The sequence below is a fragment of the Macaca mulatta genome, chromosome 2 (assembly GCF_049350105.2).
Source record: "Macaca mulatta isolate MMU2019108-1 chromosome 2, T2T-MMU8v2.0, whole genome shotgun sequence".
Classification (NCBI taxonomy): Eukaryota; Metazoa; Chordata; class Mammalia; order Primates; family Cercopithecidae; genus Macaca; species Macaca mulatta.
The window spans coordinates 41,715,953-41,734,041 of record NC_133407.1 but is presented as its reverse complement, the minus strand read 5'-3'; the positions used below and the strand labels follow the sequence as shown (position 1 = coordinate 41,734,041).

Genomic DNA, 18,089 nt, shown 5'->3' with positions numbered 1-18,089 from the left:
ATTATTCTAATGGTTTGATCTAGTCTCAGTGTCCTGACAAAAGAGCTTTCAAGACCCATGGAATCTGGGTAATGATAGGAGTGTCTTTTTGTATGCTGACAAGATGAATGAAGACTTAAAGCCCCTAGATAGTTCCAGGATGGAGCCGGTTGCCAGAGAAACCAACCACGTGAATAGAGGATTGGAACATTCAGCCCCACACCGCGACTTCTGGAATGGGGAGGGAGGATAGAGACCGACTTAACAGTGGCCAGTGACTTAATAACCATACCTACTTAATGGAGCCTCCATAAAAACCCTAAATAATGGGGTTTGCAGGGCTTTTGGGTTAGTGAATATATCCACATGCTGAGAGGATAGTGCAGGCAAATTCCATGGGGAAAAGCTCCTGCACTTGGTACCCTTCTGGACCTTGAAGAACATATATATACCTTTTCATTTGGCTATTTATTTCTATCCTTTGTAATATCCTTTATAATAAATGGATAAATGTGTTTCCCTGAGTTTTGTGAGCCATTAGAGCAAATTGAACCTGAGGAAGGCTTTTGTGGGAACCCTCGATTGATCAGAAGTACAAATAATAACCTGGGATTTGCAATTGTCATCTGAATTGGAAGTCAGTCTTATGGCACTAATGCCATAACCCGGTAGCATCTGTACTAAGTCCAGGTAGTGTCAAATTGATTTGTAGGATACCCAATTGGTGTCCAGAGAGTTAGATAATTGGTTGTTGTAGGAAAAACCCTCACATTTGGTGTCTGAAGTGTATGAAGGTAGAAGAGACAGTTTTTCCCTTTTACAAATGATCAAGGCTGGGAAATTCCCAAAACATGGGAATTTCCACCTATTCATGCTACTGATCTTTTTTTGTGTCTAATATCTAAGGGCAAAAATGTAGTGGATTTTGGCCATATTGTGGAACAAGAAGGAAATTAAAATGTTGATGTGAAAAAAATTCATATCTTATTCAACACAGAACATTTTTAATTGGTGAGTATAGGAATGCAGTCTGTGTGTTGGCTTGGCACCTCCCTGCTATAGCACAGTGGCAAGTCCTTTGCATGACAAAGCCTGACTTCTTTTGCTCTCCTAATGTTCTGGGGCTTGTGAAGAAGTGTTTCTATGAAAATTTATTAAAGTTGGATAATAAAACATGTAACTGTATAAAGCATGGTTATTATTATTATTATTTATTTTTGAGACAGGGTCTCACTCTGTCACCCAGGCTGGAGTGCAGTGACACGTCTCGGCTCACCACAGGCTCCGGCCCCAAATCTCAAGGGATCCTTCCACGTCAGCCTCCTGAGTAGCTGGGATCATAGGCGCACACCACCACGCCCGGCTATTTTTTTTGTATTTTGAGTAGAGAGGAGATTTCGCCATGTTGCCCAGGCTGGTCTCGAACTCCTGAGCTCAAGTGATCTGCCCACCTCGACCTCCCAAAGTGTTGTGATTACAGGCGTGAACTACTGTGCCAGGCTTTAAAGCATGATTAATTATACTTTAAAATGCTTTACTTCTCAAGATTAAAGAAGACCCAGATCAAACTTCAGGAAATGGGACAATTTTTATAAAATTTCATGTGATACAAATTTAGAAAATGGATTTTGTTACTGCTTTTTCTGAAAACAAAAACTTTTTTTATGCTTTTTTTTTTTTTTTTTTTTTAAATGGGAGATTCTAAATTCAGAGAACAAAATTTTTAGCATCATTATAAAGTTGGGTCTTTTTTCCTACTCTTGTTTCTTTTTGACCATTTGTCAACTTTAATAATTTTGGTAAAGTACACAGAGATTTCTCAAGCAGAACCGATCTTAATGATGTGGCCTTAAATAAATCATACTTTGACTATTAAATAATGATACTTATTTTCAACAATTTTTTTTCAGAATGTACAGAGTCTTTTTTTTTTCAATTGTCACCATGCTCAAGTTAGGTTAGTTCTTTACTGTTATTCTTTCCCAGATCACATTCTTTGTTGTAGCTGTTCACAGGTGGTATGGGACTTTTTTTTAGCCCATTATAATTGAGGGTTTTGTTTTTGTTTTTGTTTTGTTTTTTGAGCTTTTATAGCAGCTCATCCCTAATTCTACTTCATTTCCTATACCTGAGTTTTGCCAGAAGTTTTTGGATGCAGTTATAACTAGCATTCTGTTTTGTTTTTAAATACTAGCTAACATTTATTGAGCCTTTATTATATGGTGGGTACTTATTTGTCTTTTATTTCTCAATATCTTTATCACCAGAACATTGAAAAATAATCATTTGTAAAATTCATAATTTTCTGCAGAAATTATATTTAAATGCCATATTAAAAAGGTGACAAATTCATGTAAGATTACCGAGAGTAAGAATTGAATACCATTTTAATCCTGATATTCCTATCTTATAACCTCTCATACAACAGATGCAAAATATATTTTATGTATGTTTTGTTTTATTTGTGATTTACCAAATCTCATTTTACAGATTATTTGAGGTGAGCCTACACCCTCTCACACAGTCTTTGTGTGTGTTTGTCTCTCTCTCTTACATAGCACATACAGTATACACAGTTTTGACTTAAAAAAAAAATAGAAGATAGTTAATTGACAGGAAATAAGAAAAAAAAAACCACCCAGTAGCAAGATTTCCAGTAGGTATGTATATAATATTAGATCCTGTGTAATTATTTGCTTGATGTGGGCTACATATTTGGCTGTCTGCTTGCCCTACACCTAGTGGACAAGGCAAAGAGAAAACATGATCAGTTATAATATTCAGAATCTCATAAGATAAAACAAACTATGAGTTTGTAGCATATTTCAATACTGTAAATTGAGAGAGATATGCTTAGGGAATCCTTATGAATGAGACACAGTGTGTAACGTAGTGAGCACCAACACCTCTGACAATATCATATTATAGTAGGTAAAATAATGCTTCTCATCTCTCTTATAATGTCTTTCACTAGGTAGACATAAAATATATTGACAGTGTAATCTGAAAAAGTCATTCTAGAAGAGACCAGATTAATTCAGTCTTAGTACTGTATTCAGTCATTTGATGGTTTATCTTTAATTGAATCATATTTAGACTTCCTAAATAAATACTGTGTGTTTTTCAGGAAATTCTGTATGCATATTTTTATTCAAAACTGGATTTGGGAATGCTTAGACAATGGAGACTTTGTTGTGTTCATTTAAGATCAAATAAGATCAAAGTGTGTGTGTGTCTCTCTATATGCACACATGGATCATCAACTGAGCTTAGAGTAACATTAAAATAATCTTGGCTGGGTGTGGTGGCTCACACCTGTAATCCCAGCACTTTGGGAGGCCGAGGCAAGTGGGTCACCTGTCAGGAGATGGAGACCAGCCTGACCAACATGGTGAAACCCCATCTCTACTAAAAATACAAAAAAATTAGCTGGGCGTGGTGGCGGGCGCTTATAATCCCAGCTACTCGGGAGGCTGAGGCAGCAGAATTGCTTGAACCTGGAAGGCACAGGTTGTAGTGAGCCGAGATCATGCCATTGCACTCCAGTGTGGGCAACAAGAGCAAAATTCTCTCTAAAAAAAAAAAAAAAAAATTATGGATATGAAGTTTCTAAGCAGAAATCATGTGTGAATAGATGGCACTGCCCTTTCCCCCACTCACCTTTCATGAACATGTATGGAGTGTTAGTTGCCAGTGAAATCACTTTCATTTTCCCAAAAAGAAGCTTAAACAGGGCTTTAAAAATTTTTTGTAGTTTGCAGACTGATTATCTCTCTGGAGAGTAAATGGTAATAGAAGTTTTGAGCATAAAAGGTAAGAAATCTTGTAGTAACAAAATAGTTTTTTCTTTATTTTCTTTCTTTCGTTTATTTTCTTTCTTTTTTCTTTCTGAATGAGGCAGGGTCTTGCTCTGTCACCCAGGCTGGAGTACAGTGGCACAATCTCTGCTCACTGCAACCTATGCTTCTCGGGCTCAGGCGATCCTCCCACGTCAGCCTCCCGAGTAGCTGTGAGTACGGGAGCATGCCACCATACCTGACTAATTTTTGTATTTTTTTGTAGAGATGGGCTTTCGCTGTGTTGCCCAGGCTGGTCTTGAACTCCTGTGCTCAAGGGATCTGCCTGCCTTAGCTTCCCAAAGTGCTGGGATTACAGGTGTAAGCCACCTCACCCGGCCTGAAATGGTAATTTTATATTTGAAAACAGTCAGTCATGGTGCTGGCCTGCCTGAAAACATTTGGGATGGAGAAGAGGCAGGTGATTAGGTTTCTCCAGGATACAGACTTCCAGATGAGTGTGATGGGAGAGAGGCATTTGCAGATAATTTTGGTGAGAGTGAAGGCAGACAAAACTATTAGAGAAGCAGAGAGAAAGAGGTGTTGGTTGTTGAAATAGTGATCTTAGTGATGGCTACAGAGTTTTCCTTTGGGAATGTATTAACAGTAAGTTGGAATTGGGGTGGAATCTGAGTGGAGGATTTGGTTGGTTGGAAACTGAGATGTAATAATTAGTGATTTGGAGGTGCTAGGGTGTGGTGAAGTCAAATTCACGGTGGGATCGTGGGATTGTGTGGCTGAAGGGAAGGAGAGAAGTACCCAGCTGGAGATTTTGAGGTCAAGGAACTCAGAAGTCAGATGGGTTGTTTGCCTCAGGCATGTGGACCCTGCATCAACACCTCTTAGTGATTTTCTTCTCACTTAGTCGTCATCAGATCTTGGAAAGCAATTACTGGTATCTTCCTTGTCAGAAACTTGAAAAAGTGCACCACCTTTGCTTGATTCCCAAGCTTTTTTTTCTAGCCTAGATATTTCTTCAGGTCTCATTTTCTATTTTCACACTGTACATACACATTTCTTCCCCTACCCCCCTTTTTTTGGTCAGTGTTTGCAGAGCAGATTGGGAATTTATATGAATTTAGTTTAAATGAATGGAATTTAGTTTAAATGTTGAGTATATAATGTCATACACAATTTTTGGTCATGTGTTTAAAGCTGTGAAATTATTTCTTCAGTCTTGAAAGACTTCTCTGGAGATGATACAGAGCTGATACAGACATTGATGATGGGGCTGTTTCTTCATTGCTCAGGAGAAAATAATTGTTGGATGGTTCTTACAGGCAACTAAACTTTTATTTAGAGAAACAAAGTAATTAGGAATATAAGAAGTGAAGTGTGTCTTAATAGGCCTTCACTTATTCCTATTCTATCTAGTGTTCTATTTTAGCTATGTAAAATACCACACTAGACCGGATACGTGGTGGCTTATGCCTTTAATCCCATCACTTTGGGAGCCAAGGTGGGGAGATGGCTCGAGCTCAGGAGTTTGAGACCAGCGTGGCCAACATGATGAAACCCTGTCTTTACTAAAAATACAAAAATTAGCCAGGCATGGTGGTACGCACCTGTAATCCCAGCTACTTGGGAGGCTGAGGTAGGAGGATCACTTGAACCTGGGAGATGGATGTTGTAGTTAGCTGAGATCATGCCACCTCATTGCAGCCTGGGTGACAGAGTGAGACTTCATCTTCAAAAACAAAAACAAAAAAAATCTGTGCTAAAGTAAGTTTCTCATAATTTAGATACTTTGCGTATAGCATATAAGGTAGGTAGAAAGATTTTCTAAAAGTGCTGTTGTATAAATCTTTCTTCATAATTTTCTTTAGTTCATAGTCTTTAGAAACAAAATGAAAGTCCCCAGGCTTTTTGACTAATTTCTGGGAACACAGGGAAATACCATTTGAAGTAGTTCAGAGACATGGACTTAAAGAAAGGTTGCTTAAGGGTGTGACTACTTAATCCTGAAACTGCCTGCTTAAAGAGAGGGAGAAAAACCCAAATGGTTGTTTTAAAAAATAATACCTAATACAAAAATAGGCATATAGACCAATGGAACAGAATAAAGAGCCCAGAAATAAGGTTGCACACCTGTGACCATCTGATCTTCAACAAAGTTGACAAAAACAAGCAGTGGGGAAAAGACTCCCTATTCAATAAATGGTGCTGGGATAACTGGCAAGCCATATGTAGACAATTGAAGCTGGACCCCTTCCTTATACCATAAACAAAAGACAAGGTGGATTAAAGACTTAATGTAAATGTACACTTACATTTACTTTAAATGTAAAACCTCAAACTATAAAAACCCTGGAAGACAACCTAGGCAGTACCATCCTGCACTTAGGAATGGGCAAAAATTTTATGACAAAGACACCAAAAGCAATTGCAGCAAAAGCAAAAATTGACAAGTGGGATCTAACTAAACTTAAGAGCTTCTGCAGAGCCAAAGATCAACAGAGTAAACAGCCCACAGAATGGGAGAAAATATTTGCAAATTATGCATCAGACAAAGGCCTAATAGCCAGCATCTATAAGGAATTTAAACAAATTTATAAGAAAAAAAGACCATTGAAAGTGGGCAAAGGACATGAACAGACACTTTTCAAAAGAAGACATACATGTGGCCAAGAAGCATATGGAAAAAAGCTCAATGTCACTGATCATTAGAGAAATTCAAATCAAAACCACAGTGAGATACCATCTGACACCAGTCAGAATGGCTGTTACTAAAAAGTCAAAAAATAAAGAGATGCTGGTGAGGTTGTGGAGAACACTTACACAGTTGGTGGGAGTGTAAATTAGTTCAACCATTGTAAAAAGCAGTATGGCAATTACTCAAAGAACTAAAAGCAGAACTACCATTTGACCCATCAATCCCATTACTGGATATATACCCAGAGGAATAGAAATCGTTCTACCATAAAGACACATGCATGCGAATGTTCATTGCAGCACTACTCACAATTGCAAAGACATGGAATTAACCTAAATGCCCATCAGTGACAGATTGGATAAAGAAAATGTGGTACATATTCACCATGGAGTACTGTACAGCCATAAAAAAGAATGAGATCATGTCTTTAGGGAACGTGGGTGAAGCTGGAGGCTATTATCCTTAGCAAACTTATGCGGGAATAGAAAACCAAATGCCGCATGTTCTCCCTTACAAGGAAGCTAAGTGATGAGAACTTATGAACACAAAGAAGGAAGCAACAGAAACTGGAGTCTACTTGAGGGTGAAGGGTGGAGGTGGGAGAAGAGCAGAAAAGATAACTGTTGGGTACTAGGCTTAATACCTAGATGATGATATAATCTATATAACAAACCCCTGTGACACCAGCTTACCTATGTAATGACCTTTCACATGTACCCCCAAACCTAAAATGAAAGTTTAAAAAAAAAGCAAACAATTTTTATATTTTCATTCATGGTTTCATTTAATGAGTTTTGGATTGACTATGGCCATTTTGCTGTTATGTCTGTATATAGGGTCTTACATTTAGACATCCAGCCATTTTATGATACTTTCTGGGATATTTTTAAATATTTAAAGGTAACATTATATAAAATAAAAAATCATTGATTTTAGTATTTGTCCCTCTTTAATCAAAGGAGACAATAATCACCAATATTCCAGCTATCCACTATAAACTACTACCTTTTTTTTTTCGAGACGGAGTCTCACTGTGTCGCCCAGGCTGGAGTGCAGTGGTGCAATCTCGGTTCACTGCAACCTCTGCCTCCCAGGTTCAAGCAATTTTCCTGCCTCAGCCTCCCAAGTAGCTGGGAGTACAGGCATGTGCCACCATGCCCAGCTAATTTTTGTATTTTTAGTAGAGAGAGTTTTACCATGTTGGCCAGGATGGTCTCGATCTCTTGGCCTTATGATCTGCCCACATCGGCCTCCCAAAGTGTTGGGATTACAGGCGTGAGCCACCATGCCCAGCCTATAAACTACTTTTATTTGTATTCTTCACACACTTTAGAAGGTGAACATGCCTCTTTTTTTTTTTTTTTTTTGAGACAGAGTCTTGCTCTGTCGCCCAGGCTGGAATGTAGTGGTGCAGTCTTGACTTACTGCAACCTGCTTCCTGGGTTCAAGTGATTCTCCTGCTTAGCCTCCCGAGTAGCTGGGATTACAGGTGCTCTCCACCACACCCAGCTAATTTTTATATTTTTAGTAGAGATGGTGTTCCACCATGTTGGCCAGACTGGTCTTGAACTCTTGACCTCAAGTGATCCACCCGCCTCAGCCTCCCAAAGTGCTGGGATTACAGGCGTGAGCCACTGCACCTGGCCGTGCCTTTGATAGTATTTTGCTATAGTATAGTATTTTGATAGTATTTTGTGTTATACTGTTTTTCATTTAAGTTACATCATAAATCAACTTTTTCTTTGTATACAGCATAGATAGACTTCACGATGAATTGAAAGTAGGAGACAAAGGTGACTGAGTAGCTGCTGGTACCATTGTCACTGTGGTAGAAAGAACATGAGTGATTATGGTTAGTTAGCTTCTAAGGTAGATTTTTGTATGAGTTTGATTTTAGAGAGACTTGCACAGGTTTATAGCCTGCTGGAGGAAGATTTTTCCAATGCAGAGGAGCAAAGGAGCAACATCTCAGTACTTGGGGAGCTGGAGCAATATGGGACCAGGAGACTTGAATAGAAGGATTACGCCTTTTTCTGGAGTTGAAGGGAATTAGGTCATGTGTTCAGATGTAAATTCCTAGTGACCTGAGGATTTACTGCAACTACTTTTAGTATCCTTTGTAACCCCCGTTACTTGAATATTTATCATATTATTATAATCCATCTGCGTTTAGAATAACCAATTTTTTTCATTCAGCTTAATTTTTTTCAAAAGAAAAGTTTCAAATATACACAAAAGTAGAATAGTATAATGAACCTCCATGAACCCATCATCCAGCTTCAAAAGTTATTCTGATACCTTTTTAATAATATTTCTTCAGCTTTTAATCGTTTAAAAATATTTAACTTTCTAATCCATCTGTGTTTATTTTGCTGGAATTAGATAAAAGAATGCTATTAAGTCAGTAATCTTTTTTTATTATATCTCTGGCCTACTAACCTACAGTTTTATTTATGCCAGCATAGCATAGTTTTAATTATTTTAATAGGTTTTAAACTCATAATTATAAATATTTATAATTAAAATTGCTGCTTACATCAGTATTTAAATTTTATATTACTGTTTAAATATATTTTAATATCTGTAGATGAAGTGTGTGGATATTCTTGGGTATTTATCTTCCTTTTCAAATACTGAGGTGGTAACTCTTAACTAGCCAAAAAAGCTTTGTTGATAAGCTTTTGAAAAATGAAAGCTAAGCCTAAACAATTCCACATATGTATTCATTTATTTAGTAAATATTTATTGAGTAATGTTGTGTGCCAATATCACATCTGAATAAACTGGTATAAAAACTTTCTACCTTAAAAGTGTATCACTGGGTCAATCTCTGTGTTTTACTACTGTTTTTAGCTCTACTTTCTCCCTGACTTTTAAATTGGTGATAATTAGGTCTTTTAAAAAACTGCAAATGAATAAAATTGTCTGGGACATCTTATGCATGCCCTGCATCACTCTGGCCCTGGGCCTTTAGGGAAAAATAAAGGACAGTGATATATAGGATAATCATAGATATGGATAGAATATCTTTTGTTAGCTCTTGACTTAGTATGAAAAATCCATAAATTATTTAGATGTAGAAAGAAACTTTGGAGCCATCTCATCCATTCATTCTTTCCTACACATAGAGAAGACAAGACCTCAAGTAAATGAAGTCAGTGGGTAAGCATATGATAGTATGCTTATACTTACTGTCTTGATTTCTTTAGACTTGTTTAAACCATTGAGCACCCTGGTATTTGGACCAATATGTGATTTTGTAGCTGGTTTACTTAGCAAGTGAAAAACAGATTAAACTATCTACAGTTTACTGAACAATAAAACTAGTTAATTACTGTCTAGTGGTTCTGTAGACAAGTAGGCTTTCTAAAACTTGGCATGCTTCTTCTTCCGGTATGTTCCTTCCTTCTCCAAAATAAAGATGTTTTTAGTGTAGAAACAAACAAACAAACAAAGAAAAAAGAGATGTTTTTAGTGGTACAGTATTCATGACTTCGTATTTGTTTTTGTCTGCTTCATTACAGGTTCATGTCAGGGCTGGTCTTTTTCATGGTACTGAACTCCTGTGTAAAACCATCGTAAGCTCAGAGGTATCAGGGAAAAATGATCATATTTGGAATGAACCACTGGAATTTGATATTAATATTTGTGACTTACCAAGAATGGCTCGATTATGTTTTGCTGTTTATGCTGTTTTGGATAAAGTAAAAACGAAGAAATCAACGAAAACTATTAATCCCTCTAAATATCAGACCATCAGAAAAGCTGGAAAAGTGGTAATGATATACCAACTTCCAAGGATTGTTTTATATAGGAATAATTTTAAGACTGTTTGGAATAATTGAGTAATATAAGTTAAATTATATTAGATAACTTTCATTCTTAAAAACTGATTTTAAGAAAATAAAACATTTTCATGTTTATGTATTTATATTTAGGTTAATGCATTTATTTATGTTTATGTTTATGCATTTTTTTGCAATCTTGCTCTTTCTACCATGGATTTTCTTTTGGCAGATTTATTATATAAGTATTTTATTACATATGTAATACTTTAAAGAAGATATAAAAATGATGATATTTGAAAAATTTACAGTTATGCAGTCTTTCAACTGAAATTTCATGTGACAGATATGTTTAATAATTCAGAATTTTGTGCATTTTAGAAAGATCATTGATCCTAACTGACTCAACATATCTTGTGGGGTCTGGGGCATAAATGCGTCATTAAACGTGTTAATATTTGGAGTGAAATATTTGAATATTCATACTAAATGTGACTATCATTAGATTTTTGTTATCTCTGGCCACTTTTTGCTGTCACGTGAGCTATGAACAAACCTTCAGTTTTTAGAGCTTCTCAGATTTTGAAATTATGGATATAAGAGGATGGACCTGTTGTCATACTTTCATCTTCCATGTTATGTTTTCAGTCAAGTGTTTCACTTTCTTCTAGCTTTTTGAAAACTTTTTGGTGGGATGGGGACATTAATTTTATACGTTTTTAAAATCTAGTTACTATATTTATCTATATGAATTTGTGTTCTTTTATTCTTTTTTTCTTTTGAGGCAGTCTCACGTTGTCACCTGGGCTGGAGTGCAGTGGCACTATCTCTGCTTACTGCAACCTCCTGTCTCCCGGGATCAAGCGATTCTCCTGCCTCAGCCTCCCAAGTAACTGGGGCTACAGGTGCCCGCTACCACACCCAGCTTATTTTTTGTATTTTTAGTAGAGACAGGGTTTCACCATGTTGGCCAGGCTGGTCTTGAACTCCTGACCTCGTGATTCACCCGCCTTGGCCTCCCAGAGTGCTGGGATTACAGGTGTGGCCACTGCGCCTGACCGTGTTCTTTTATTCTTAATATGGGAATATAAGCATCTCTGGTTATCATCTATAATCGTCTAAAAATAATTTTTAGACTAGGTACAGTGGCTCATGCCTGTAGTCCCAACACTTTGGGAGGCTGAGGTGGGAGAATTGCTTCAGGACAGGAGTTGGAGACCAGTCTTGGCCACATAGTAAGATCCTGTCTCCAAAAAAAAAAAAAGGTACCCTAAAAATAACTTTTAATGACTAAAAAGTCACAGAAGCGTTAGTTCCTTAGTATTTTTTTCTTCCCTGATATAGAATTATCCTCAAAGTGTTTGATTATAAGATTTTTGATACAAAATGGCAAAATTAATCTATTTAAATGTTTATATAAAAGTCCTCTCAGCTCAATGCCTCCTTTTTAGAGACATATTTATATACCTAGAGACATTATCTCCTTCCGCATTGAGATTTATGTAGTCTGAAAGCTCTTAAAACATGTATTCTGATATTGTACGTATTTTCTTGGATTATTAAAAATTTCTCATTTTGGCTGGGCATGATGGCTCACACCTGTAATCCCAACACTTTGGGAGGCTTAGGCAGGTGGATCACCTGAGGTCAGGAGTTTGAGACCAGCCTGGCCTACATGATATAACCCCATATCTACTAAAAAGGCAAAAATTAGACGGGTGTGGTGGCGGGTGCCTGTAATTCCAGCTACTCAGGAGGCTGAGGCAGGAGAATCTCTTGAACCTGGGAGGTGGAGGTTGCATGAGCTGAGATCATACCACCACTCCAGCCTGGGTGACAGAGTGGGACTCCATCTCAAAAAAAAAAAAAAATCTCATTTTCACAAGGCTGTTTATCCATATTCTATCTTATTCATGTACTATTTTATTATGAATTGTTAATTGGGTTTTAAGGTTGTTCTTAAACATAATAAAGATATTGAGCATTTTTCTATGTATATCTTGTTCTTATTTGAGAAGATTATTTTGGAAATCGTCCAGAACTTTCTAGAACTAACATTATTGAAACAAAGGACATGTGCACGTTTACACCTTAAAGTTATTCTTAGCATATTTATGTAATTGTATCTTTTTCAACAGCATTATCCTGTAGCATGGGTAAATACGATGGTTTTTGACTTTAAAGGACAATTGAGAACTGGAGACATAATATTACACAGCTGGTCTTCATTTCCTGGTAAGATTTACATTCTTATCCTTAGTGTTAAACAGTAACTAACTTTTGGCATGTGGACTAGTTAATATTTTCTTATGAATCACCATTCTTTCAATTTAGTAAAATAAAATTATCATTTTGTATTATTATTTATTCTAAAACAGATTTACACAAATTATTTTAATGTTATCATAAAATTACTTGTTTCTGAGTAGATTTCTTTACAAATTTTGTTTTGGTTTAAAATCGGCCTATATTTTATTTTATTATTTATTATTTATTGTTTTGTAGAGACAAGGTCTTGCTATATTGCCAAGACCGGTCTCAAAACTCCTGGCCTCAAGTGATCCTCCTAAAGTGCTGGGATTACAGGCATGAGCCACTGTTATTGGCCTATATTTTAAATGATTATTTTAACAAGTTAGTATTTTAAACATACTTCCAACAAATAGTGTACCATTATTTTGCTAGTAACAAGTTAACTCTAGTATTAACAAATTATTAATTTAGCTCATTACAGATTGTCTAGTCTGACCATGGGACATAACTTTTAAGTTTTGTGATGGGTAGCTTTGTCTTTAAATCTTATACATCTCCGTATTTAGGAATGAAATCGTCTAAGTTTCTTTTTTTTTTTTGAGACGGAGTTTCGTTCTTATTGCCCAGACTGGAGTGGCAACAGACTGGAATGGCATGATCTTGGCTCACCACAACCTCCGCCTCCCAGGTTCAAGCGATTCTTCTGCCTCAGCCTCCCTAGTAGCTGGGATATCAGGCATGTGCTACCACGCCCAGCTAATTTTGTATTTTTAGTAGAGACGGGGTTTCTCCATGTTGGTCAGGCTGGTCTTGAACTCCTGACCTCAGGTAATCCGCCCGCCTTGGCAACCCAAAGTGCTGGGATTACAGGTGTGAGCCACCGTGCCCGACCAAAATAGTCTAAACTTCTGACTCAGTCAGTGCTGCCAGGCACACAGTGGGGGAAACCTATTCCTGGGTATATTTCTTATTTTAATGAATGTGTGTTGCTTTCAGCATTTTTTATCTTTTTTTTTTTTTCCTTTTTCTTTTTTTGAGAAATTCTCCTGAAGAACAGTGTCTTCTTTATAATAACCTTTGTTGCTCCTAATTGTGCTAACTTTCTTCATTAGTAGAAGGAATATTCTCTATTTAGGGAGAAATAGTAAAAACACTTTTTTTTTTTTTTTTTTTTGAGACAGAGTCTTGCTCTGTCACCTGGGCTGGAGTGCAGTAGTGCGATATCCGCTCACTGTAAGCTCCGCCTCCCGGGTTCACGCCATTCTCCTGCCTCAGCCTCCCGAGTAGCTGGGACTACAGGTGCGTGCCACCGTGCCCAGCTAATTTTTTGTGTTTTTAGTAGAGACAGTATTTCATCATGTTAGCCAGAATGGTCTTGATCTCCTGACCTCGTGATCCACCCACCTCAGCCTCCCAAAGTGCTGGGATTACAGGCTTGAGCTACCGCACCCGGCCTAAAATGCTTTTTCTGTAGTTGGCTTTAGCCTGAAATTTGATGTAAGCAGAGCACCTTCCACACACACCTTTATTTCTCAAATACTACTGAGAATACCCTCATCACATGAGGTAGATGGTTTTATTTTCATTTTTACAGGTAAGTGAAGCTCAGAGAAAATAAGTGAGTCTAAAATCTTCCCATTGGTCTACACTGCTTTCTCAAATGTTGGAATTTTTAGTGTAAATCTTACATTATAATGGTGGTTTTCTTTTTCTTTTTTCCTGTCTTTATAGTTTGTTGATATATCTAGTAAAGTTGTGAACTAATTTGAATTTGAATTTTTTAATTCATGGCTTTGTAAGTAACATTTGAAAATGTTCATGTACTAGCAGTTGTCACCTGAAAAATTATTTTTGGATAATCATTTACTGACATATTTATAAACTCTTTGCAGTCTAATAGTGTGTGTGTATGTCCTTTTATTCCTATGTTCTCCAGCATGTACCTCTAGCAATTTTCATTAATTATGTTATTCCCCAAATGTAGGAGAGCTGTGTATATTTGACGTATTTCTTTTTTTGTTTGTTTGTTTGTTTGACTCAGGGCCTCACCTTGTCACCCAGACTGGAGTGTAGTGCCTTGAACACAGCTCACTGTAGCCTTGCCTTCCTGGGCTCAAGTGAGCCTCCCGCCTCAGCACCCCAAGTACCTGGGACTACAGACATACACCACCACACCCGGCAAATTTTTTTTTTTTTTGTATTTTTTGTAGAGACAGGGTTTCACCATGTTGCCCAGTCTGGTCTCGAACTCCTGAGCTCAAGTGATTTTTACCTCCTCAGCCTCACAAAGTGTTAGGATTATAGGTATGAGCCACTGCTCGCAGCCTATTTGACATATTTCTTAGGAGGAACTCAACTTTCACAATACAATAAAATATAGCCCCAAAATACTATATTTTCTTGAAAATCTTAATTTTGACTCACACATGTTTTCCAGAATCACCAACCAACTTGACTAGTATTTTTAGTAAAAATTAAAATTTTTGGTGGTGTTAACTTGGCATAATACTATGAACCTGACTTCCTCTCTGAGAAAATGTATGATAAAAAATAATAAATGAACAGAGTTAGTTCTGCATGTGTCAGCTCTAGAATTGTTACATTTAACCCCGTAGGGACAAGCAAGAAGCAAAGAAACCACAAATAGTCTATCATCTAGAGTCCCTAAGTCATCATTACAAGGTATATAATCACAATTATTATTTTTTTTTCTAACTTTCCGTAATTTTTTATGTATGGACTAGGAAATACAAATGTGGATTCCTGTTTTTCTCCCTATACTTACAGAAAATGGCACTTTCGGTATAATGTATAATGTTCTGCTCCTTGCTTTGTTTACCATATCTACCTATATGGAGAACTGTTTTTTTCCCCCCATGCCTGTGCTACTATAATGAATAACCTTGCTTATGTACAGGTGTATATATGAGATAAATTCCGTAGAGGTGGGTGTGTTGATTCAAAGAATAGATAAATTTATAATTCTTGTAATTACAAATTGCTCCCCAATAGAGTGTATCAATTTTTACTCTCCATGTGTAGTATATATGAATGCCTTTTTTTGCCAGATATGGTGGCTCACATGTGTAATCCCAATGCTTTGGGAGACTTAGGCAGGAGGATCACTTGAGTCCAGGAGATTGAGACCAGCTTGGACAATATAGTGAGACTATCTCTCCCTATACACACAGAAAAAGAGTGCCTTTTTTTCTGATCACTTTTGAACAAGGTTAAAGGATTACCTCTATATTTGGGGCTAATAAGTACTAAAATACTACATTTGATTTCAGTTAGGTTGCATTTGATAGGACAAAAGTATAATAGTACTAGAGAGCAGAAGTATGAAACTGTAAATTGCTGAGAAATCAGCTCTAGAGGTGTATAAATTATTAGAATTGAGCCAGCTGCAATAGTGTGTGTGTGCTTGTAGTCTCAGTTAACTCAGGAACTTGAGGCAGGAGGATCGTTTGGGGCTAGGAGCTTGTATCCAGCCTGGGCAATGTAGCAAGACTCTGTCTCTAAAAAACAGCAAGATTAAAAAAAAAAAAGTTGCCTCCATCCAGGTGAAAATTGAGTCTGGGCTTGGTGTGATTGCTCACACCTGTAATTCCAGCACTTTTGGAGGCTGAGTTGGGTGTATCTCTTGAGCTCAGGAGTTCAAGACCAGCCTAGGCAACATGGTGAAACCCTATCTCTACCAAAAATTTAAAAATTAGCTGGGCGTGGTGGCTTGCGCCTGTGGTCCCAGCTACTCAGGAGGCTGAGGTGGGAGGATCACTTGAGCCTGGGAGGTGGAGGTTATAGTGAGCCAAGATCATGCCACTGCACTCTAACCTGGGTGACAGAAGCCCTGTCTCAAAAAAAAAAAGAAAAAGAAAATTGAGTCTGTGAGGTGAGAAAATATTTATTTAAAAAGGTGAATGAAGAATTAAGGAACAAAAACTTGAAAGGATTTTCCAGCTTTAGGAGATAATTCTGAGTGTGCTCACTTTATGGACATTAGACCTAAGTAGAATAGATCTGATATTTTTTTTCCTTAGGAGATACAGAGAGAACAATTGTACTACAGTCAGTATAAGAAAAGAAAAATTACTTTGGAGAGGGGAGATCTTAGATTGTACACCTAACTCTTATTTTCTCATCATGAGTTTCTTATCTGTGAAATAAAAAATTTATATAATGTGAACTCCAGAGTTTTCTAACTACACTGAAATTCTAAAATCACACACAGAATTCTGTGAATTGACCATATTTAGGGTGGCGGAAAAGGGAAAGGAAGGAGTACCTTGAAGAAAGAAGCAGTTGGTGAGGTAAAAGGAGTGCCACTTAATGGAGTATTCCAGAGGCTACCAGAGAAGGTATTTTCTGTCAGCAGTTACAGGATAATAAAGAGCATTATCATTAGATTTGATAAGAATGTCATTGATGACTTAAAATACCAATTTGGTTATTGTGACAACCATGAAAACCAGACTACATGTGATTAAGAAGTCCGTATATAGTGATAAGATTACAGTTTCTATGGGCCACCTAATTTTGATGGAGGGAGAGCAGTTCCAATTAAAGTATGTTCAAGATTGAGAACTAAATTTGAATAGAGGTAAAGTAGCCATTCAGTTTTGTTAACTTTCTCATTTTTTAAAGATGTATGCAAACTCACACTGAAATTTTGTTCCAAGCATTAACAGAAAATTAGAGGCCTACTGATAGAATTGTCTGTCACACTTCTGTAGTTGACACACTTCTAAGGTAATTTTCGTGAGAGGAGATTCATTACAGCTTTTTAAAGCTTAGTTTTAAAGACATTTTTTAAGAACCAAAATTATTTGCATGTTTTAGATGAACTCGAAGAAATGTTGAATCCAATGGGAACTGTTCAAACAAATCCATATACTGAAAATGCAACAGCTTTGCATATTAAATTTCCAGAGAATAAAAAACAACCTTATTATTACCCTCCCTTCGATAAGGTAAGCTAATTATTTAAAGGGCCACTATGCATGAAATAATTGAATGATTAGTTCCTCTGTGTATAGTTTAAGCTCTGTCTGTCTCAAAACTTCCCATACAATGACAGCTTTGTTGAGTGGGAAGACCATGGATCAGGGAGCCTTCTTAACTCTGTTAGTTCTGGCTTTATCACTAAGTAAGAAAACGTACCTCCAGGCTGGGCACAGTGGGTCACGCCTATAATCCCAGCACTTTGGGAGGCCAAGGCGGGCAGATCACCTGAGGTTGGGAGTTCGAGACCAGCCTGACGAACATGGAGAAGCCCTGTCTCTACTAAAAATACAAAATTAGCTGGGCATGGTGGCACATGCCTGTAATCCCAGCTACTCGGGAGGCTGAGCAGGAGAATCGCTTGAACCCGGGAGGCAAAGGTTGCAGTGAGCCAAGATTGTGCTGTTGCACTCCAGCCTGGGCAACAAAAGTGAAACTCTATCTCAAAAAAAACAAAAAAGGCACCTCTGGAGTTCACTTTTCTTATTTATAAAATGAAGAAATCAAAATTGTTCTATAAATTTATAAAAAGGGCTATAAATATTTTTATATGTAACTCTGAATATATAAAATGTTCAGTGA

General features: G+C 37.1%; 1 protein-coding gene across 6 annotated transcripts in view; it reads left to right on the top strand.

Moving 5' to 3' along the window:
• PIK3CB (phosphatidylinositol-4,5-bisphosphate 3-kinase catalytic subunit beta) overlaps nt 1-18,089 on the top strand; it is a 187,272-nt gene that overhangs the window by 112,164 nt on the left and 57,019 nt on the right. For 3 of the 6 annotated variants that reach the window (XM_077991521.1, XM_015132082.3, XM_077991522.1), the window contains 3 exons: nt 9,993-10,244; nt 12,392-12,488; nt 17,346-17,476. In XM_077991521.1, coding sequence (XP_077847647.1) covers nt 9,993-10,244; nt 12,392-12,488; nt 17,346-17,476 — 480 coding nt within the window. Of the gene's footprint in view, nt 1-885; nt 991-9,992; nt 10,245-12,391; nt 12,489-17,345; nt 17,477-18,089 lie in introns of those variants that run through there. The other 3 variants (XM_077991523.1, XM_028843742.2, XM_077991524.1) reach the window with 2 other exon arrangements.